Source organism: Clupea harengus, chromosome 8 (genome assembly GCF_900700415.2).
Source record: "Clupea harengus chromosome 8, Ch_v2.0.2, whole genome shotgun sequence".
Lineage (NCBI taxonomy): Eukaryota > Metazoa > Chordata > Actinopteri > Clupeiformes > Clupeidae > Clupea > Clupea harengus.
The window spans coordinates 26,019,711-26,042,603 of NC_045159.1; the positions used below are offsets into that span (position 1 = coordinate 26,019,711).

Consider the following 22,893-nt stretch of genomic DNA (forward strand, 5'->3'; position numbering starts at 1 on the left):
GGTCACATCCTCTTTCTGATCCTCCATTGGTAACACCTTGTGTGTTCCTAGAGCTGTGACGAAGGTACTCAGACTCGTGTTCTTATGTCACTTAAATTAGCACTTAACCAATTTACTTTAAATAGGTTCAAGTGATTTACTGAGAACACCGTGCAGTGCGACCTCTAGTGGGAGCAGTTTCCATCTCGTCAGACAAGAGTCCTTCATAGTTGGCTGTACTTCCCAGATACAGTGTGATTCCAATGCACTTTCCTTCCTTGCCTCGGCTTTGTATACGGTGCCCTTGCAATGACACCCCTGTAGGTGTGTACTTGAGTTTATATGAGCTACAACAAACAAAGTGGCAGTTATTTTCGAATACTTTGGCTACTTGGTTGCCCTGTCTAGTCGGTCTTAAGACATGAGATGATTAAAGTGTCGAACATTAAAAAAAAATATAACAACAACATTGACAACTAAACCTAGAACTATTTAAACTATATTTAATAATGTACCATTCCATGTATTTTACAACATTGGAGAGGCTACACCATTTTAGTAAAACATTTATGTGTCAGTTGCCTCATTTAAGATAACATTTACAACCACATTTTATACAGTATGAACTTTATACCAACGAGTTACTTAATCTCTGGTAGGATCTTTCATTTATGACGACTTGGGTTATCTCGCCCGCTAGCCTTCAGTTTATGACTGGTCCAGAAAGTCCCTCATTATCACTTGACCATGCAGTTGGAGTGAGGTTGCCACATTGTGTGGGAGTTCCTCGCACGGTTAATGATTCACTGACAATCAGTCGTTCCTTTGGGTGGACAATTTAGGCTGTTTGTTAGTCTATGAAACACACTTTGATGGGATTTATGCTGTTAAAAGCCAGAAACCCGCCCTATCTCAGAAAGAAGCAGCAAGATGATAAGGTTGTGATAATGTCGACCACTCATCTGTACAATAATCCTTCTCCACTAGATCAAAGCATCAGTTTTACACTGATGTCACTAAGAGCCAGTGCTGCCAGTGTTATGCAGCTGAAGCTTACAGTTGATTTTTGAATTTTAGTATTCATTTGCACTCCGGTTCGAGGCAGGAAATGTCCATTTCTTTACCTGTATTGTCTGTTTTATCTGTTTATCTATAAAATACAGGGAAAAAAAATGTGATTCTAAGTTTGGTTAACTTGCAATGTTCTCCACAAATACTGCAGTGAAACTCATGACGTCAAGGCCAAACTAACTGATGTTCACCGTTGACTGAGCCATGAGGCGCCTGCTGTGCATATGTGCTTTGAGAATGGGAAGACAGCTTCTGAAACACCTGTCACTTCACAATTAAGTTCATCAGTAAGGGTGGGCCTTCATAATCTGTGGCTTCACATGAGTGAAAAGGAGGACTTTAGCAAGACCTTGTTATTTAATAATATTCAGTCAGACAAAATGAATTGGCACACTTTAGGGGTGTCTCATAATAATAATTCTGTTGTACCTCCCCCATCGACTCATTATCAAGTACCTTGCTCCTGGCTGGGGCACCTTTGAAGTTGAGAATTACTGAAGACGGTCATAGCCTACTAGAAGGGTCTCAAGATGAAAGATGACTTGGTCAATTGAATACTTATGTTTCTGGTATGCACTGGTAATCTATAAAATCTATAAAAGTCTTAAAGTTTGGTGAAAATGACTGAAAAAGTACAACCCCAAATCAGAAAAAGTTGGGACGGTATGTTAAATAAAAATTAAAACTGAAAACAGTGATTTGTAAATTCTCTTTGACCTGTATTACATTAAAACAATACAACAGCACATTATTTGATGTTTTACCTCATGAATTTTATTGTTTTTGCAAAATAAACACTTCATTCAATTTTGATTCTAGCAACATATTTAAAAAAAAGTTGGGACAGTGAAGCATTTATCACTTTGTAATGTTACCTTTCCTTTTCACAACACTTAAAAGATGTTTAGGGACTAAAGACACCAAGTGAGGAAGCGTTTCAGGTGTAACTTTGTCCCATTCTTCCTGCAAACAAGTCTTACGATGTGCAACGGTACAGAGGTCTTTGTTGTCCAATTTTTTCTCTATTCTCTATGGGGAACAAGTTAGGACTGTAGGCAGGCCAGTCCAGCACACCCTTTTTCCTCAGCCATGCCTTTGAAATGTGAGCAGAATGTGGTTTTGCATTGTCTTGTTGAAATATGCATGGGCTTCCCTGGAAAGGATGTCGTCTTGAAGGCAGCATATGTTGCTCCAAAATCTCTACGTACTTTTCGGCATTAATGGTGCCATCACAGAACTGTAAGTTACCTTTGCCAAGGGCACTGACACAACCCCATACCACGACAGACCCTGGCTTTTGGACTTGTTGCTAGTAACAGTCTGGATGGTCCTTTTCTGCTTTGGTCCGGAGCTGGATGGTCCATTTCCTCCAAAAAAGGCCTTGAAATACTGAAACGTCTGACCACAATACACGTCTCCAATGCCTCCCAGATGCCTCCGAGCCCAGAGAAGTCGACGGCGCTTCTGGACACGGTTAACATAAGGTTTCCTTTTGGCACAGTAAAGTTTTAACTGGCATTTGTGGATGTAACAACGTATTGTACTGCTTGACAAAGGTTTGCCAATGTAATCCTGAGTCCGTGTGGTTGTATCACTTATAGATGAATGGATGAATGACGGTTCTTGATGCAGTGCCGTCTGAGGGGTCGGAGATCATGGTTGTTCAGCTTAGGCTTGTGCCCTTGCCTTTTACGCACTGAAATTCCTCCAGATTCCTCTAATGTTTTAATTATGTTATGCACTGTGGAGGGAAAAATATCCAAATCCCTTCCTATCTTTCTTTGAGAAAACATTGTGTTTACACATTTCAATAATTTGCTCACGCATTTGCTGGCAAGCTGGCGATCCTCAGTCCATCTCCTTAAGGACTAGGCCTTTCCTGGATGTTGCTTTTGTACCAAATCATGATTACAATGACCTGTTGACATCACTTGTTTCAAATCACATCATTATTTAATTATTCTACCTTATTTCACCCCACAAATATGGTTTTATCCAATCCAGGGAAGTCCACAATCCATGCTGTCTTGAGTCTCTCAAAAATGTGTTCTTTGTTAGATATTTAATGAATTGTTATTGGGATTTGGCCCTTCTTTGATGAAAAGATGCTGTGTTCATCCACAAAGCTTTTATACTTCGTTATTGTCTTTATTGCTGATGCAGTCATTTGTTTAATGAATGCACAGACAATTAGAACATGTCATGAAATGTATTCCCAATGAGCAACACTGAAATGTGTGTGTTCTGCCCTTGTAGTGTATATGTGTGCATGTTTTGTGGCCATGTCTGTTAGTCGGAGGGAACTGGTGAGAAGATTGAATGGCACTGCTGGATCAAACTCAGAATGATCATGATATTTGCCAAACACAGTCACTGTGACCTTTCAAACAAGGCATAAATTCCTCGCCCCTCACGGCAAGTCCAGCATGTTGTGCTCTTCCAGAGCCCTTTGGGTGCTGTTGTACACCACTTCAGCGGCATGGACCACTTTGTCGAGTATTGCAGAGGCCTCCTCCTGGTTTTGCACGCATATTAGTCTGTAAAAAAATGTTCTTTCTGGCAGGGCGATGAAAGCCAGTTCAGCCATATGGCGAATCCACCAGGGGTGATGGTGGGCCAGGGTTTTTTGGTAGGCCTGCCGGCAAAGGTCAGAGGGCTTCCGCATCCGTCCCGACAGCGGCTCCGGGCCCTCGCCAAGCCTCTGCATGAACAGCTTCAGCCACTCGAGGGCACGGTGGAGTCTTAGCAGTGTGCGGCAGCCAGAGTCTGTGTGCTCCTCGAAGTTCACCAGGTCTCGGCTCAGCTCCGTCGAGATCATGGAGCGGACCGAGTCGTAGCCCCCCGGCGAGATAGAGTCCACGGAAGACGGGAGCATGTTGGCGTTCAGGGTGTCAGAGTTTCCCCCCTCTGCTCTCGCCCCGCTCCTGCGCTTCATTCTCGATCGCTCTTCTTCCTGCTCTGCCAACTCACGGATGATGTTGGTTTTTGTCTCAATCTCTGTGGTAATGGCACCAACCAGAGGGCCCATAGCGGACAAGAACCTAAGGGGAAGAAAGATGGCAGGAATATTAGAATGATAAATGTGAAATGTTGGGTAAATGTGGCAACAAAAAAGTAGTTCTGGTAAATTGTATATTTGTCTGGTATGTCCGTACTTAAAGAACAGTTCTTTCTCACGTTTTAGGATTTCATTGGTACTGCTATTCTGCTTGTATGAATGCATACTGCATTCAGCTGAACGCTGTATGAACTGTTTATACTTACAAGTTAGCTGAACTGTATATTCTTACATTTAGCTCAGTTGAAATAACCTGCAGTCTGTGCAGGGCACAAAACAAGTCTCAGAAATGTAATTTGGTAACTAACCAAAGCTCAAGGATAGTCTGTCTGGAATATGCTTCTTATCAGTTAAATAATAAAGCCTGAAGTACCAATGTTATTGTTACTATTGTTTGATTTTCTGGAGACAAAATGTCACAAAATGATCCTGTAAATCTTCTGGTTTGGAAGCTGATATCCTGATATCCATTAGGTTGTGGCATCTAGATGGCTCTAATCACGCTTCCTCCACAGCACTCACTTGATAAGTTCATCCCAGCTGGAGAGGTATGGCTGAAGGAGAACGTCATCGGTCCCCACGGGTGCGCCGCGCAGGTGAGAATACAGCAGGGAGATTTGGAATGTCTGGCCAGGGCACAACTCCAGCGAATCAGAGTCCCCCTGACTACTCTCGTTTCTGTGAAACACAGTCTGTAATTGACGGAGAAGAATGACATAGAGAAGGACGTTAGCCGAAGAGCCCTATTTTGTTAAGTGCCAAGAAGAGGAGCTTTTCTTGGAAAACAGCCGTTTTTTTTCATCATAGTTAAGATTACCACAGGGGAGAGAGAAAATGACCAAAGCATTTGCTTGCTCAGCCTGTACCTTATCTTGTTGATTGTAGACCTTCAGGCAGGACTCCCAGGGGCTGTTCAAGTTTCCATCTGGGGGGGGATAAGTGATAGAAGATATGAGATGAGCATGTGATTGTATTTCTGCCAGTCACACTGTCCAACAGAGGCTGATCGACAAATATAGAACTAGGGGCAGAAAAATAATGACACATAATGATGACACTCAACAGCAGTGAAATACGTTTCAGTGACACCACACTGAATATTCATTCATCATATATGACCATATCTTTGCACTTCAAAGACAGTGAAAAATAGCCGCTGAACTGAAAACATTTGCTCTGTAGCAATTTTTTTGAAGTGTAAGAGAACTTACAGTGGCTTTCAGACTTTTTTTGTGAGTTAGCATAAACAAGCATGGATTTGTAGTGAAACTGGTGATGTACCTTCTAGGAAGGCTATAAGGGCTTCAGCTCTGCATTTAAATAGGAGATTCATACCAAATACAGACAACAATCCAAACAGTTTCATTCATAATGGCTGCCATTTTCATTAAACTGTGTAAAGGTTACATTAAAGCGCAACGACATGAAAACTTTTATAGCTATATATTTAATAGTATATAATATGTAATAGCCTTAACATTTCAAACTCTTTCAGTAATGCTGAGTATAATATTCACTATCTGTAAATGACAACTGCCCTTTCAAACCTTCCTTGCCTGATATTTCAAATATGTGTACGTGTGTAAATACGTTTCCATGTCTGTATGAATCAAATGACATATATGTAGGTATTAATCCGTGTAAATCAACATGAAGTTAATGAATCTTGTCATGTGATGTGTGTGTGTGTGTGTGTGTGTGTGTGTGACCACGTGTGGTCAGCCCGGGGTACTCACATAGCCAGAGCGACCCGAGCAGGAGCAGGATAAACACGATGGCCAGCGCCGCCCTGCATTTCACTCCCATTATTGTCCTCCTCATCGGTGTGCACCTCCTCCTCCACCTCCACCTCCTCAGCTCCTTCCTTAAGCCAGAAATGTCTTCTCTCACCATGGGCTACCGTCTCATGGTCTCTTGTTGTTACTATGCTATTCTTGCCTTCCTCTTTCTCTCCTTGCCCAATCCCTCTCTTACTCACTCTTTCTCATGACCTTCCTGTTCCTGCTTTCTTCATCGGTTTCACCAGTGCTAGATGCCAGCGGCGGTTGTGTTACTTTTCTCACTGCGCTGAGAAGCCCTTTCAGGAAAACTCAAGACTTCTATTCCAACTTCCTTTTTCTCCTCTCGCTGTCCAGCTGTCCTCTTCTCTTCCCTTATTTCTCTTTTGTGACTCCCTGCTCCTTGTCTATTGGCCAATTTTCTTGCTGATATGCTGTTCCGTGTATGACTATGGCTCTGTTGTTCAATGGGAGAGTCCAGAGGTTAACTCTAGCTTAGCTGCCGGTGCTGTGATTAGGCATTCATAGGCACTCTGCCCTGTTGTAACCCCTGGAATGTTCACCAGGCCCATCTGCAGTTATGGTCCTTTATGTATTAAGACTGAGGAGCTTTTATGTGGAATTATTTCTCAGTATTCTAAAGCTTTGATTCTAAAAGCATGTTTTTATCTGGTATGGAGAGTAAGCCTTTCGGCAGTTGTGGTTCTTTATGTATAAGACTGAGGAGTGATTGTGTGGAATAATTCCTCAGTATTCAAAAGTGTTGATTCCAAACTTCCACATTTTTTTCTGGGAATGGAGAGAAAGGTGAATTGACATAGAGTGAGTTGACACTGACAAGAGATCAGAGAGCCTGCTTACCATGTAAACATCAAGGGGGGCTTGTTGTCCGTGGGAGTAAATCATTAATTTGTTTCTGAATTGGATGTGAGCCTATCAAGAGATACATGCACGGAGGTCGTGTTGTTGGGTATTTCCAAAAAATATTGGAATTCTGACCTGATGTTGACTTGATCTCTCTTGCTTAACTCTAAGTGCCCATTTCATGTGTAGGTTATTGGAACTGTGTCCGTGCCCTCTGACTTACTCCCCTTTCTTTGAGGTCAGCGCCCCTCCCCCCCTTCAACGTGTGTCTAGATACCACGGAAAATATGTCATTATTATGAGTGTAAAGGAGGTACGGCCTTCTTCTTTATCAATCAAAAATGTCCTCATCTTCAATGATTCAGTTGGTCACTCTCGTTCTCGCTTAGAGCTTTTGGACTGCTCTCAAAGACTCTAGACTCTGGACATAGGAATGCGATCTTATCTAGTTATATCTTTGACTCGTGATCATGTGCATCTATACACACACACACACACACACACACACACACACACACACACACACACACGTACGCACGTAAGCACACACACACACACACACACACACTCGCACGTACACCCACGCACAGAAGCGCACACACACACACACACACACACACACACACACACACACGCACACGCACACGCACACACACACGCACGCACACACAAAGCAACATTGTTTAAGATATGGACCCTAGGGCTCATGTAGTTGTCCAAACTCTCCAAAGCAATAAACCCAACCTAACAATTCTCACCGTTGTACTGGTTGTGGATACCTTGGGTCTAATTCCATAAATATGGCAATATACAGAAGTGCATTGTCCTACATGGTTGACTTACCCACACCCCTGCTGATGTCCATGTCTCCCCACTCTGTCTCTGGTTCTCTCCCTGCTTTTCCACACCAGGGTCAAACTAAGGGCAGGGAAATGGAATTAAGGGTAATTAAGGGTTAAGGGTTAAGGGTGTGGTATTGCATTATAAAATGATCTCCTTGTCATGTTTGGGTTCCTTTGAATGTTCTCAGTGTGAGCGGTACAGCAGTCCCACGGCTGATTCGTTTTAACATAGATCTCAAGAGTCATGAGAATTCTGGTGTCTGTGGGTTCGCAGGAAGCCCCCCCTCTCGAGGTGACACACCCCTCCATTTGTCTGTGTGATCCCCATCAGTAAACACCAAATTCCATGTGATGAATTATTATACCAGATGTAGGACTAAATTAACTGGGTATTTAAGGGGAAGATAGTCAAAGGACTTTGAGTATTCTGTAGCCAGAGACTCCCAGACTCTATGTGTGTAGCCATCATCCTCTGAGCAGCCAGGTATGTTCATACTCTCTGAATGTTTGGATGTTTCATATGTGTCCCTTTTATGTATTTGTAACTTTAGATTATTCACTTTAGCCTAGTTTGAATGTGTAACTTTATTAGTAACTTGTACCTGAAAAAATAAATTGGGATGCTCTGATCCACTATGGCCTCTCAAGAAAATTCCTAACAAGAGAATTATTACTAGGTAAGGTGTTTCCACAATGACTGGCTAGGATTAGTTTCAAACCAATAAAACAGTGATGTAAGTCTTGAGGTACCTGGCTAATCACCTGTGTTGGACAAGCTACAGCAGAACTGTTACATTGTATTATACAGCGGTCCAGATTGCTGTCCAACCTCTGCACTGGACCGAATGGTTATATACTAAGATTGCACAGCAGCCGGTTCAGTCCAACACGCTGGTAAGCCCCGTAGCAGCACTGTAGCCTCTGAGCTATTCTCCACAACTAGTAACAGGTTGTGTCCGTGGAATAGGCCAAAATTTAGAAAACGGCCATGGCAATATTCTGAGCGAACACTATTCCTAGAAGAAACCAGTTTTTAAAAAGTAAGAGGGGTATTCGTCAACACAGTTTGTAGGCATCCAAAGACATAACCCTAGGTCAGCCTAGCAATATAGCATTAAAAGAACAGGGACTAAGACTGAGTTCCCCATATTGAGTGGAGTCAGATTCATTAAGTTTACCGATACAATGTCCTTAAATATAAATATTGTATTTCAGCAAAGCACAGAGAGACGAACACACAGAAACCTTGGCCCACTCCCAGTTATGTCGTTGGTCTGGACAGTTGATGGAGATAATTCAAGCACTGTTAATGACTTAAGAATATATGAATCAAGTGCCTTGTATTAATATATTCCTTGTATGAATCATGTGCTTATGAAAGCAGGAACATGGCTTTTCTGTGTTTCTGTGTGTGTGTGTGTGTGTGTGTGTGTGACTTAGATTATTAGGTGCCACTTAGTCAGCATATGTACAAGAGCATGTTTAGACCAGAGGTGATAAGAAGGGTCGAACTGTGCTTCTTCCGACCTTGTGCAAAATGTCCATCCTTTCCTCGGACGTCAGAAATGCACCACGTGGTTTTCCCTGCTGAACGCTAAACTTCTGTCTATATAAACCTTGTGCGATGTGTTTATCATGGCTTCACTTTCAGCCTTGTGCTGGGAGTGAGCCAGATTGCAATTGTTGTTGTTGTTTGTCTAATACATATACTTATATGCAGCTCCGGAGTCCTGAGGTAACTAGGGTGAATTTTCATCTAACAACAGTGGTTCCTTCCACCTATGTGATGTGTTTCCAAACGCTTCCAGAGACTTACATGTGCAGTTCACCACCGGAGGGGAGGAGACAGTGGGATTCTGAGTGTGATAAAGTCTCGCCTGAGTCCGTCATGATTTATCCAGTGCGACTTGACACACAAACACACACACACACACACACACACACACACTCACACACGGATGCACAGTTTCCGGTTACCCCTGAGGGAAACAGCTCTGTTACATGGCATATTAATAGTACACCAAGGAGCCAAGAATTCTCGCGCCACTCAAATAAGCCTGGCTCATTTGCAGTGAAATCCAATGACACTTCAGCTGAGGGGCAGTGAAGAGCAAACTTAAGCAGCAACAGCCCGTCCTCTGGGCAGGAGACACACTGCTCACAGGCCCGTCCACTGGGCAGGAGACACACTGCTCAACAGGCCGTCCACTGGGCAGGAGACACACTGCTCCCATCCACTGGGCAGGAGACACACTGCTCACAGGCCCGTCCACTGGGCAGGAGACACACTGCTCAACAGGTTGTCCACTGGGCAGGAGACACACTCCTCAACAGCCCGTCCACTGGGCAGGATACACACTGCTCACAGGCCGTCCACTGGGCAGGAGACACACTGCAACAACAGCCTGTCCACTGGGCAGGAGACACACTCCTCAACAGGCCGTCCACTGGGCAGGAGACACACTCCTCAACAGGCTGTCCACTAGGCAGGAGACACACTCCTCAACAGGCTGTCCACTGGGCAGGAGACACACTGCTCACAGGCCCACCTCTCTTAGTGACACACTCTTAAACGTTATCTCAGCAACTGCATGGAGGTGGTCTTCCCACAGAGAGATTTGTCATTAGAGTGGCTGGATATTGATGTAACTAGCAGCTCTGGTGGGCTCTCACAGAGGCTGGTTCATTTGTTCACAGCACATAATACAGTACAATTGTTTGCTGACAATATGCACTTCTCATATTCACGTTTCACAACTTACCTTTTTTTTAGCAGAGTTGACACTTAACACTCACTGAGGATATATTATGACCCTCAGCTGTACACCCAAGTTTGTTTTGTATCTCAAAAGCCAGCGCGTAATTCATCCCACACAAAGGCATGCACAGGCACAGGCACTGGATGGCACCCGATGCATTTTTAGCCAACGTCATCTGTCTCCTCAGTATGTCCAGATCCTGCCAAAGCCCTGATCTCCCCTCTCTCTGCCTCTCTCTTTTTCCCTCTCGCCCTCTCGCACCCCACACTCCCCACCCCCATACACACACACACACACACACACACACACACACACACAACATCCCCCGACATTGACCCAGTGAGGGGCTTGGCCCAGCAGACGGCACAGGGGGTTATTTATACCCTTGCTGCGGGGAGCGAGGGCAAAGTGCTGGCCTCCGAGACGGGCCTCAGCTCCACCTGTTCACCTTGCTTAGAGACTATGCAGGTCGGCACTCAACTCCCCAGTGGGTAATCATGTCATTGTGTGTTATCATTTATTAAAAAAATACGCCACATTGTTGTCATAGACACGTTGTTGCTAAACTATGCACTCAAGGGCCAGATGTTGGTTGTTTTGCATCAACTCTTTCAGAGACAGACGCGTTCCGTGCTGTCGGCAGGTCTTTCCCATGGTGTTTTCTTGACACATCTAGTTGAAGAACCGACATTGTCATCTGTGTGATTGTCATCACTACAAGCACCATAATGATAATGATGATTATTATGTGCCACCTGAGTATGGCTTTAAGACCAAGTTTAGCGCTGCCTGGACCGCCGTGTAACCCGAGCTGCGGACAGCGACAGCTGGAGGACCCGAGGCGAGAGCCAGTGGGATAAGGGGAGAGGAGCGACTCGGAAATAACTTCTCGCTTTCTCTTTCTTTCGAACTCTTAGCCAGACGCCGAGGAGACGGTGTGTGTAAGGAACAAACGACGCGGAGATGGCAGCCCTGTCCGTTTGGACGTGCGTGGCTGCTGTGGCCATTGCTCTGTTCTCCAGACAAGGTAGGGTGGCTTTGAACATGAAGGCTGAACTGTGAGGTGTGAACCGAGCACTTGTCCTTTGCTTCTTTGTTCCGTTTCCTGTGCATAGTGACACCCGCAAAAAAGACTGTGAAAAAGATTTAAGTATACTAAAATGTCATCGGCAGATGATGTTTTATTTGGCAGTAATTGCTTGGTTAGCTAAGGGTGTTGAGTTGAAGCAAGTTGATAATTATTCAGCAAAAAATCTTTTGTGCTTTAATATTGTATTAATCAGAGGCCTAAGATATCCGATTTGTCAAAAATAGTACTTTTATATGGCACAATGACAAAAGACAACTTTAAGCTTGGTAAGCATCATTGTTTTGTGAGTGTAATACAGCGCCTAAAAATGAAATGAGCCCGATCATCTGAAAACCTTTGTCTGGCAGACACGTGGGTACTACAAACCATGCCCTGGGGTGCAGTTTCTGAGATGTATTTGCATTGATTGCTGATTGATTGATTGCTGATTGATTCTGTTGTTCCTTGTTGAAGATTAGTCTGTTCAAAACAGGGCTGTGCACACTGTCAGAATGTGTGTTAGAAGGTGTGCATGTGCTTGTCTTTTTGAAGAGGAATATGCAGCGGGCTAAGATATTTAGCATTTAGCACTGTTCTTCAATAAAGTGTACATAATACAAAACAGAAACAGCATTAATGTCACCATGACACAACTAATATGCTAACTTTTTCAAAAACCACTGTATAGTTTACGCTGTTGTTTACTCATTTTAAAATCAACAGGAGATAGTAAACACACAAGGTGCCGTTTCATTGGCCTTTTCAGATTGAGTTGGGAGTTTGACATTCTTGTCCCAGGACACAGCCCACCCTCTCCTGCTACCATCTCTCGGGCCATGCTCATTACTGATCTACCAGACAGTCCTTTAAGGCCTTGAAAGTCTCCTCCAAGTCAACAGCGCCTTGAAGTTACATGTTGATCTGATGAAGCTATTTTGTATTCTGCCAAGCCAGGCACTGCTTTGAAGAATTGTGGCTATGTACAACAGATAAGCACTGGGATTTTGTAGGATTTACAGTGAAAACAAAAAAACTACTTTTCTTTCCAGATTTCAGACACAGAAAGTCCACCTTGATTAGTCATTGTGTTGTCTAGATGATGGAAAATACCTCAAATTGTTTCCTTGAATTCAATTGAAAACTCCACTAAGCCCAAAAATGATTAGAAAGTTATTTTTAAAGCACACAGAAAGTCTTCCTCGTTGTTAGACTTAGTCCTGCTCCTCAATGTTGTTCAGTGTTTTCCTGCAAAGCATTTGAACTGTTGACATAACGTCTGGCCCACATCGTACTTCAACTTTGCCATGGACTCTTACTATTGAATGGGACTGTAGATTACCAATCATGGAACGCTATTAGAGTGCAGAATAGAGTTTAGTTTAGTTTATTAGTGTATGAATATAGCTTATTGCCCAATTATAGAATATATAATGATGCTTCTTGCCCAACTTTATTTTTTAAATGCTGCAGTTTAGTTTCATCAAGCTGGCGACTGCTGTGATGTAACTGGGTAAATACTAACTGGCTCTACAGGATTGTTTATTTAATCCACATGGATACAAAAATCTATTCACGTGTCTTTACTTGGAGGTGCATATACAATTCTGTGCTCGACACCATGGGGAGATTAGGACTTGGCAACAGGCAAACCTCCCCTGTGTTTCCAGCTTTATGAACAATATGCATCAGATGGTCTTTGGCACTTTGTGCACTGTTCTTTAGTGTGTGTCTCATGTGTAAGTCTGTGTGTCTGTGTGTATGTCTGTGTGTATGTCTGTGTGTGTGTCTGTGTGTATGTCTGTGTGTCTGTGTGTATGTCTGTGTGTCTGTCATCCATGGTACTACATCAAAACTATAACAAGGACAAGGACATGTCAAAAACGGTTTCTCGACCGCACCTTCCCCACCACCCTCTAACTCTCACTCTCTCTCCCTCTCTTTCCCTCTCTTTCTCTCTCTTTCTCTCTCTCTCTGTCTCCATCATGGTTTCTCTTTCTCTATATCTTTCTCTCTCTCGCTCTCTCTCTCTCTCGATCTCTGTCTGTCTCTCTCCTCTCTGTCTCTATCTCTCTCTCTCTTTCTTCCTCCCTCTCTGTCTCTCTCTCTCTCTCTCTGTCTCTATCTCTCTCTCTTTCTTCCTCCCTCTCTGTCTCTATCTCTCTCTCTTTCTTCCTCCCTCTCTCTCTCTCTCTCTCTCTCTCTGTCTCTTTTTCTCTCTATCAGTTGTGGGAGGGAATGCAGAAGTAGACATCATCAAAGAAATCTTTAAAAACTACAATAAGAACATCCGCCCCGCAGCGAACGCCTCAGACAAGGTTGAGGTGCAGGTGAAACTGACCCTTACCAACCTCATCTCCTTGGTACGCATTACATGTGCTCCAAAGACACCTATTGCAATTTATTTGTGAACTGGATTATTACATGAAAAAATGGTCCTGTTAAGTCTTGTTTGTTCATATAACATATTCAAAAAACATCAAAAGTTCTGTACAAACTTGTGTTGACCTTTCCAGCTCTCTCATTTTACAAACTAGGCTTAACAGCTTAAATATTCCTACTTTACAGTAATCACAGAAATCTGTCACTCTGTCATTCAGAATGAAAAGGCGGAGACTCTCACTACCAGTGTTTGGCTTGAACTAGTAAGTTTTCTCCCTTTTCGCAGTTAACTCTTTTTAGACATCTTCCTGTATTTGTTCCGCAGTTTGCCTTCACCTTTCCCATTTTTTTTTGTATTTTGCATTATACACTCTTTCTTTCTTTCTTTCTTTCTTTCTTTCTTTTTGCTTGCAATCCTTTATGGCCTTTCTCTGCTGCCTCTCAGCAATGGACAGATTATCGTTTGTCATGGGACGAAGGAACCCACCAGATGGAGGTGATCCGCGTGCCCTCCCACTTGGTCTGGCTTCCTGACATCGGCCTGGAGAACAAGTGAGGCTCAGAAGAGCGCTTTCTCTTTACTCCCATTGCTTTTAGTATACTACTAACATATCACTATCCACTTTCCTTGGGGGGTTTCTATTCTTGGATTGGTCTATGAAGTACTTTGTGGCTGATAATAATATAATGTCACAAAGTATGTTATAGTGGTGTTTGTATGTGGTGCACCATTAAATACAGCCACTGTATTCGTGTCACTGTTTCGTCTTTGTATCTGATGTGTGAACACAAGGAATATCTTTGAAGAGACTTGAGAGAAATCGACAGGAGATAGTAAACACACAAGGTGCCGTTTCATTGGCCTTTTCAGATCGAGTTGGGAGTTTGACATTCTTGTCCCAGGACACAGCCCACCCTCTCCTGTTACCATCTCTCGGTTACAAAGCAAGGAATGTCTTAAGAGACATAGAAAAAGAAAAAAGAGGCACAGTACAACACCATTTACAAAAGGGCTTTCCCCCCTCCTCTCTCTGCAGCATTGATGGGAAGTTTGATGTAGCCTACTACGCTAATGTCCTCATCTACTCCAGTGGATACGTGTACTGGCTTCCCCCCGCCATCTACCGAAGCACCTGCGCCATTGAGATTACCTACTTCCCCTTTGATTACCAGAACTGCACAATGGTCTTCAGGTCAGGATTGGATGTGTGTGTGTGTGTGTGTGTGTGTGTCTGTGTGTGGGGGGTGCGAGAGGGGGGGGGGGGGGGGGGGGGGGGGGGGAATGTTTGTGTGTGTCTGTATTTACATTCAATTGACATTTTCAAGACAAATAGGAACACACGTGAATTATAGGGACTTGTCTTGCCACCAACAATGTTGCACCCACCGATATTGTTACAACACCCGTTGTGGGACAGTACACTTAATCCATATTTGGCTGTCTGGTGAGCAGGCGGAGAACTGGGCCTTTTGTTTGTGTTGGGACCCTTCTTGAGGTACTCAGTGAGGACATGGCAGAGTTCAGTGCTCACTCATCTGTGCCTCCACACTCAAGGCCAACGCCGAGTGGACCATATTAGCCCCAGCTACCCCCTTCAACAGCAACTTTATTATTAAGGCCCTGGCCACAATTTCATAAATATACACAAGTAACCTCAAATCTGTTAAAGGACTTTCACCACACCTACTATTTTGAAATATGTGATGAATCCAGTTTCAGTTTGGGTGATGGTCTGGGATGCTTGGATTGTTGTGCTATGCTATGGCATTCCTGGAGAGACTTGGAATGCCAGAGCTCAGTCAGTTGGGAAGGGGAAGAGCCTATGTCACAATGTGATATTTTACCAAGACTGCTCCGTCATGATCTCATGCCTATGACTTCATCATTGCTTTGTCCTCAGGTCTCAAACCTACAGCCCTAATGAGGTCGAACTCAAACTGGCTATCGACGAAGAAACTTCCGAACCCATTGAGTGGGTGGTTATTGACCCTGAGGCTTTCACTGGTAACATACGTTCCCTAGGATGCATGCATAACATTGTCAAACACCTCTTCCAAGTGAACATGGTGCCCCTTTAAACACGAAACTACATCAACAAACAATATAAACATCATGCTTCGCAAAACAGCCCCCTCAAAGCAGAGGAACAGCTAACTGATTTACAATACAACATTTTCCACTTCTCTGCAGTGATTCAATAGAATCTCCCTCCTCCCATTCTGACAGTGATATTAACGTACTTGTATGATGTCATCAAGATACAAAAGTGTCAACAGTAGGTGGCGCTGCTTCTGCTCTTGTGCACCTCTTGACTCTATTTTGTCAATCTGCTCTTTTCTTTCTTTTTTTTTTTACAGAGAATGGAGAGTGGGCAATCAAACATAGGCCAGCCCGAAAGATAATAAACAACAAGTATACTCCAGATGACCTGGAATACGAGGAGATCTTTTTCTATCTGATCATCCAAAGGAAACCACTTTTCTACGTCATCAATATTATCCTGCCTTGCTCGCTCATCTCCTCTTTGGTCCTGCTGGCCTTCTTCCTCCCAGCCCAAGGTATGTGTGTGTGTGTGTGTGTGTGTGTGTGTGTGTGTGTGTGTGTGTGTGTGTGTGTGTGTGTCTGTATGGGGGGTTCTATGTTTCTATAAATAAGGGCCTGGTGTGTATTTAGATTACATCATTGCATTATAAGCTGTAAAACACTGTTTACTGATATTATTCAAGACTGCATCAAGAGTGCATTGAAAATTCTAACGCTCTCTTTGCGCACACACACGCACACACACACAGCTGGTGGACAGAAGTTGACCGTATCCATCTCTGTGCTGCTGGCCCAGACTGTGTTCCTCATCCTTATTGGTGGGAAGATTCCAGAGACATCATTGTCTGTCCCTCTGATTGGAAAGTGAGTATGAGTGTCTGTCTGTGTGTCTGTCTGTGTGTCTGTCTGTGTGTCTGTCTGTGTGTCTGTCTGTCTGTCTGTCTGTCTGTGTGTCTGTGTGTGTGTCTGTGTGTGTGTCTGTGTGTGTGTCTGTCTGTCTGTCTGTCTGTGTGTCTGTGTGTGTGTGTGAGTGTCTGTCTGTGTGTCTGTCTGTGTGTCTGTCTGAGTGTCTGTCTGAGTGTCTGTCTGTGTGTGTGTCTGTCTGTGTGTCTGTCTGTCTGTCTGTGTGTCTGTCTGTCTGTGTGTCTGTCTGTGTGTCTGTCTGTCTGTCTGTCTGTGTGTCTGTCTGTCTGTCTGTCTGTGTGTCTGTCTGTCTGTGTGTCTGTCTGTCTGTGTGTCTGTCTGTCTGTGTGTCTGTCTGTCTGTCTGTCTGTCTGTCTGTGTGTCTGTCTGTCTGTCTGTGTGTCTGTCTGTGTGTCTGTCTGTCTGTGTGTCTGTCTGTGTGTCTGTCTGTGTGTCTGTCTGTGTGTGTGTCTGTCTGTCTGTGTGTCTGTCTGTGTGTCTGTCTGTCTGTCTGTCTGTCTGTCTGTGTGTCTGTCTGTCTGTCTGTCTGTCTGTGTGTCTGTCTGTGTGTCTGTGTGTCTGTCTGAGTGTCTGTCTGAGTGTCTGTCTGTCTGTCTGTCTGTCTGTCTGTCTGGGTGGCTGTCTGTCTGTCTGTCTGTATGTCTGGCTGTCTGTGTGTCTGTCTGTCTGTCACTAGTAATATGCTTCTGTTTGCATTGCTTTGTGTTTCCCACAGTAAGCACATTACAGCTTTTTTTCATTCTTCATGTACCGCAAACATGCAGCCAAATGATTCATCCTTGTTTTATGCCAGCTGACCTTTCTCTGTCCTTTTAGGTACGTGATCTTCGTAATGTCGGTGACCACCATCATTGTCACAAATATGATTATTGTGCTCAACTTCTCCCTCCGCACGCCCAGTACCCACACCATGTCTCCCTCTATCAGACATGTATGTTCAGACACACAAATATTTATCCATGTGGGTGTGAAAGTGAACGTCAGTCTTGGTCGTTTAATGTTATTAGACGTGTGTGTGTGTGTGTGTGAGTTTATGTGCGTTTGATAATTGATTGACTAAATGTATAGATTGCTGTATAATGAAGTAGTCTCCCTCTCTCCGTACATTTTGCCCTATCGACTACTATCAAGCCTTAGCTCTCCTCTCTCTGTCTCTCCATCAGCTCTTCCTTCAGGTTGTCCCTCGCTTCCTGGGCATGAACGCTCTGGTGGATGACGGAGAGGGCGACAGAGAGATGGGTGGGGAGGCAGCGAGGGAACGGCGACGCAGCTCGTTCGGCCTGATGCAGCGGGCCGAGGAGTACGTGCTGAAGCAGCCGCGCAGCGAGATGATGTTCGACCGGCAGCGGGAGCGCCACGGCCTGACTCGCTCCTTCGGTAAGTCAAGTCTGCCTCTGGGTCATGGAATATTACAGTCAGCTATTACTAGGGGTGGGAATCTCTTGGCACCTCACGATTCGATTCGATTCCGATTCAGTGGTCAACGATTCGATTCTAAACCGATTATCGATTCTAAACCGATTATCGATTATCAATTCTAAACCGATAAAACGATTATCGATGCATGTCGATTTTTAAAACATTTGAGTTTGCTACTCAGAGTCTCAAATCACTTCCTACTTTGTGTTTGATAATTAAAGAAAATCAACAGATGAATTACCTTCTCTATTTTTTATTAGAGAAAAAGCTTTTCCTTGTCACAATTATGACTTTCAATGAACAATGCAATAATCGATGCAGCTTGCATTTCAACACAAAATGGATGTGTAAAAAAAAAAAAAAAAAGTCAAGTCTGCCTCTGGGTCATGGAATATTACAGTCAGCTATTACTAGGGGTGGGAATCTCTTGGCACCTCACGATTCGATTCGATTCCGATTCAGTGGTCAACGATTCGATTCTAAACCGATTATCGATTCTAAACCGATTATCGATTCAAAACCGATTATCGATTATCAATTCTAAACCGATAAAACGATTATTGATGCATGTCGATTTTTAAAACATTTGAGTTTGCTACTCAGAGTCTCAAATCACTTCCTACTTTGTGTTTGATAATTAAAGAAAATCAACAGATGAATTACCTTCTCTATTTTTTATTAGAGAAAAAGCTTTTCCTTGTCACAATTATGACTTTCAATGAACAATGCAATAATCGATGCAGCTTGCATTTCAACACAAAATGGATGTGTAAAAAAAAAAAAAAAAAAAAAAAAAAATTTTTTTTTTGATTAAAAAATCGATTATGAACTTTTCTGAATCGAGACAGAATCGTTCTAGAGAGAATCGAGAGAAATCGAAAAATCGATTTTTTTCCCCCCACCCCTAGCTATTACTCTTACCGATTAGTAATAATATTACTAATCTTCTCTGCTCACCAGAAACAGATCTGGGTCTATGACAAGTCAGACCGTTAAGCATCTCCTAGTGGAGCTCAGTGGAAATGACAAGGAAAAACGTATTTCTATAGCTGAGGGGCTGGTGATATATTTATATATATATTTAAGACTAGTACTAGAGAGATCATTGTCTGGAAAATGTCAATGACTTATCAAAACCAGGACATGAAATGACAAAGCACCTTCATTAAAGGTGTAGTCTGCGATTCTAATCCAATCATTTTGTGCAAATTCAGCGAATTGCCCTCCAAAGTAAGTGTGCGTGTTCAAAAAAACTGTGATATTCGAACACTGGCGTTCTTAATGGGAAACAAAAAAAAGTGAACCGAGCCATACACTTTTCCAGCCAATCAACATGTGCGGAAGATAGGTGTGTAATATGATGGGCTGTTGAGCTCAGATATCAACAACCTTCCGCCGGAATCGTGGACTGTGCCTGTAATATGATCATTGGTCAATTTACCTGTGTTGTTTTTTTTTTTTTCATTTTAAGTACTACAAACACGATACACAGACATGTTTTGACAGTCCAGAGATCAGTCGATGCCCACTTTTTTTTCTTAATGAATTTAAGTTTATTTTGTAATTTCTTGGGTGCACATCTTGTCGTTGTTTACTGGATTACTAAACTGGATGGTAGCTGCACCAGCTAAAATAGAAAAAGATTCAACTGAGCTCAGGTTTACACTTTACTTTATTTATAGATTTAAAGAAATACTATGACTGTCTCAAGCCACAGTAATAAATGGAACAACAGGGATGATGTGTTATTTTTGTGTCAATGGCTCCCTCTAGTGGATGACATTGATGTGAGCACCACAGCCACCCTTTACAAGAGCCTCGCTGACGCGGCACCAGAGATTAAAGAATGTGTGGATGCCTGTAACTTCATCGCAGAAAGCACCAAGCAACAAAATGACGTTGGATCCGTATGTGAAACTTTTGTGTCAAGAATATTATGTATACGTTTCTCTCTTAAAGCTGCTGTGATTCACATTAAAATATCTTGCTAAGTTGCACCATAGGACCACTGCAGTCAAATGCAAAATAACTGATGAGCAGGGATGCCCTTCTCTTTTCTGATTGGTAAATACATTGGCCTTGTTGAAAGTATAGTTGCCGGAGTGTTTCAGCAATTTTTTCCCAAAGCATCTTTTTGACTGCAGCCTTATGCAAAGCCAGATGACATTTTAAAAATACACCTGTTTTTAACATTGATTTTACATGTAGATATTTATAGAAAATCACCTATATCTATACCCACACTATGACTGAAAATGTATTTGACTTTTTTGCCCTTTTGCCTAACCCTATGGACCTCCCTCTCTCTCTCTCTCTTACCTCATTCCACCTTCAGGAAGTGGAGAGCTGGGTGTTGATTGGGAAGATGATTGATAAGGTGTGCTTCTGGGTGGCCCTTCTGCTCTTCGCTCTGGGTACCGTGGCCATCTTCCTCACGGGACACTTCAACCAGGCTCCTGAATTTCCTTTCCCTGGTGAAAACAAGCCATACACTCCCCCTTAATCAAGTGGGGCGACAGTGGTACAGTGGTACAGAGGTAGAGAAGTCGTATAGTAATCAGAAGGTTGCTAGTTCAATTCCCTGTCGAAGCGTCCTTGAGCAAGACCCTGAACCCCTAATTGCTCCTGATGTGCAGTGTGCCATCAGTGTAAATGTAAAATGTGTATACCTTGTAAGTCGCTTTGGATAAAAGCGTCTGCTAAATGACTAAATGTAAATGTAAAGTGCTCTCTCCCGCCACCTCTCAACATTCACTTTTACATGTGGTTAAGAACAAGGTAGTGTATAATAACATTATGGTTTTTTAGAAAGGTATGGAACCGTACTCTTGGCACATCATTGACTTATTCTATTTGTATGAATAACATCTCGTGCCCAGTGGTGGATGCAAGTGTTGCATTGATGTGATGTTTATCCTTTTAATGTTTTTTTGTTTTGTTTTTAAACGATGCATCTTTCAATGTTCTTCTTCCATCGTTCTTTCATTTTATGTACGTATATGTCATGTCATTGGTTCATTGGTTAAGTGTTCTGTTGTTATATTGCATTTACAATAACTTTTGGGAAAGGTGTTTACTAGTTAATCTCGTTCCCCCTGATGATTCATTGGTACGATATGTTCTCTTACAAATGAAACTTAGCTTTGAGTCAAGTGAACTCTGTTCATTTCCTAAAGTTTACAGCCATTTAAAACTTGTGATATGTGACCATGTGCCACTGTACGGAGGATATTGTGTCATTTCAGTAATACAGTATTCAGAAGGTTTAAGCCACTTTTAAACATCAAAAGTGCTGTTTACTGTTACAGGACATAAATACTGTCTTACTTGAAATCTCTGTAACTTTACCATGTTAATGAAATAATGCCCAACGACATGGAGAGCAATCTGTATCTGTGTGAATACTAAAGATGACTGTTGCTGAATATGCTATAATATGATACTATGAGAATAATAACACAGACATTTTCTATTCAACTGTCTCATGAGTCTGAATGCTTAATGCAGTGATGCACAAAACAGGTACTGCTATTCCATGCCTGTCCTCAGGAGTATATATACATCACTTATATATATGGTACAGACTGTATTGGAAATAACAGATCCTCCATCTCAGAATGACTTGAGTCAAAGTCTGAGGCTTTCCTACTTTCCAAAATTCACTTTAAATCTTAGATTTAACAAATGTGCTTTTGCACAGAAAATAAAAGTAGGTCTGCTGACTTGGTTGTCACGCTGTTAGAGATTAATACATTTATACAATAACTAATTTAAAAGCTAAAGAAAGAAAGAAGGGCGAACTCTGGAACGCCCCAGCCTAACGGAAATGTGGTGGAGAAATGGCCCACATACAGGTTGCTTTTACATATCGTGACGTGAAGGTAAAACCTATCCCTTCAGAAAAAGCATCAAGTAAAGATAATTTGTGCGCCTTAATTTAGACACTCAAAATCAATACGTTTAGTTCGTTACTTAAGTTACTTATCTACTGTTCTGCGAATCTGCTGCAAGACACTGAATGGTAAATGCATGTTGTCTCCGCAGGGGGCATTACTGAGCAAAGCTTTCGCACATTCCTTTTTTTAGCCTCATGAGTGTTGAGACTTGCCTACAATGGACAGTGTTTAGACAGGCCCTTCGCGCACATTTTCATACAGTCTGCAGATGTTTTCCCATGACCACTTTGACCACTTTACCTGATGTTGAGTTGCTTTCTTTTTAATCCAAGTGATATTGCAGTGAATTTGCGTAGTAAAATATTCCATGCGTGGGTTTGGGGGTGGAATTCTACATGTGTGTTTTCATTAGGTACAACTGTACCCTCACCAACCTTGCCAGATCTGATATTCCTTAAACTTTCCTGCCTACCTCACATGACCGATGCAGAGTGGCAACGCAGGTAAAAACGTCTACTCCAGTGATGCAAACACGTGACGCATCAACGCAGGCTAGGTTTACGTGATTTCCCCTACGAGACAGTATTAAATCGGAAGGACGAAGGAAAATAATGGGGACCATTCTACGCACAGATCCCATGTGATGACCGCGAAAGGAAAAGCTGAACAACTTTGCTGAGAACGGCGCCTTCAAAATACTCTCATGCTGTACCCTTCGTCATAGCCTATAGCATTGTTATACAAACATACGTACAACAGCTGGGCTCATCTACGTATCATACTCAAAAATAGAGATAGTTCTTAAGAACAT

At 42.8% G+C, this 22,893-nt stretch overlaps 2 protein-coding genes across 3 annotated transcripts; one reads left to right on the plus strand and one right to left on the minus strand.

Moving 5' to 3' along the window:
- Positions 1 to 2,259: 2,259 nt before the first annotated feature.
- gltpd2b (glycolipid transfer protein domain containing 2b) lies at positions 2,260 to 20,636 on the minus strand. The gene is made up of 6 exons (XM_012834822.3): positions 20,506 to 20,636; positions 7,594 to 7,668; positions 5,845 to 6,675; positions 4,975 to 5,033; positions 4,631 to 4,800; positions 2,260 to 4,091 (listed from the first exon to the last, which is right to left on the minus strand). The coding sequence occupies exons 3-6, from the start codon at positions 5,999 to 6,001 to the stop codon at positions 3,461 to 3,463; spliced, it is 1,017 nt and encodes a 338-aa protein (XP_012690276.1). The 5' UTR covers positions 6,002 to 6,675; positions 7,594 to 7,668; positions 20,506 to 20,636; the 3' UTR covers positions 2,260 to 3,460.
- On the plus strand, positions 11,271 to 21,663 carry chrne (cholinergic receptor, nicotinic, epsilon). Of its 2 annotated transcripts, XM_012834814.3 has the most exons (12): positions 11,271 to 11,378; positions 13,644 to 13,780; positions 14,018 to 14,062; positions 14,245 to 14,351; positions 14,837 to 14,992; positions 15,701 to 15,804; positions 16,158 to 16,358; positions 16,593 to 16,707; positions 17,584 to 17,698; positions 17,931 to 18,144; positions 19,960 to 20,093; positions 20,522 to 21,663. In XM_012834814.3, exons 1-12 carry the CDS (start codon positions 11,315 to 11,317, stop codon positions 20,687 to 20,689), a joined length of 1,560 nt encoding a protein of 519 aa, XP_012690268.1. In that variant the 5' UTR covers positions 11,271 to 11,314; the 3' UTR covers positions 20,690 to 21,663. The 2 variants fall into 2 exon arrangements, with proteins under 2 accessions (XP_012690268.1, XP_012690269.1); XM_012834815.2 differs by lacking the exon at positions 11,271 to 11,378 and having other exon boundaries at positions 13,715 to 13,780; positions 13,986 to 14,062.
- The last annotated feature ends 1,230 nt before the right edge of the window (positions 21,664 to 22,893 follow it).

Coding starts and splice junctions, on each gene's coding strand:
- gltpd2b (XM_012834822.3), bottom strand. CDS start 6,001: ATGGTGAGAGAAGACATTTCTGGCTTAAGGAAGGAGCTGAGGAGGTGG. Junction 5,034..5,844: donor GCTCGGGTCGCTCTGGCTAT/GTGAGTACCCCG, acceptor ATCCCCCCCCAG/ATGGAAACTTGAACAGCCCC. Junction 4,801..4,974: donor TCTACAATCAACAAGATAAG/GTACAGGCTGAG, acceptor CGTCAATTACAG/ACTGTGTTTCACAGAAACGA.
- chrne (XM_012834814.3), top strand. CDS start 11,315: ATGGCAGCCCTGTCCGTTTGGACGTGCGTGGCTGCTGTGGCCATTGCT. Junction 14,063..14,244: donor CCAGTGTTTGGCTTGAACTA/GTAAGTTTTCTC, acceptor GCTGCCTCTCAG/CAATGGACAGATTATCGTTT. Junction 18,145..19,959: donor CGGCCTGACTCGCTCCTTCG/GTAAGTCAAGTC, acceptor GGCTCCCTCTAG/TGGATGACATTGATGTGAGC.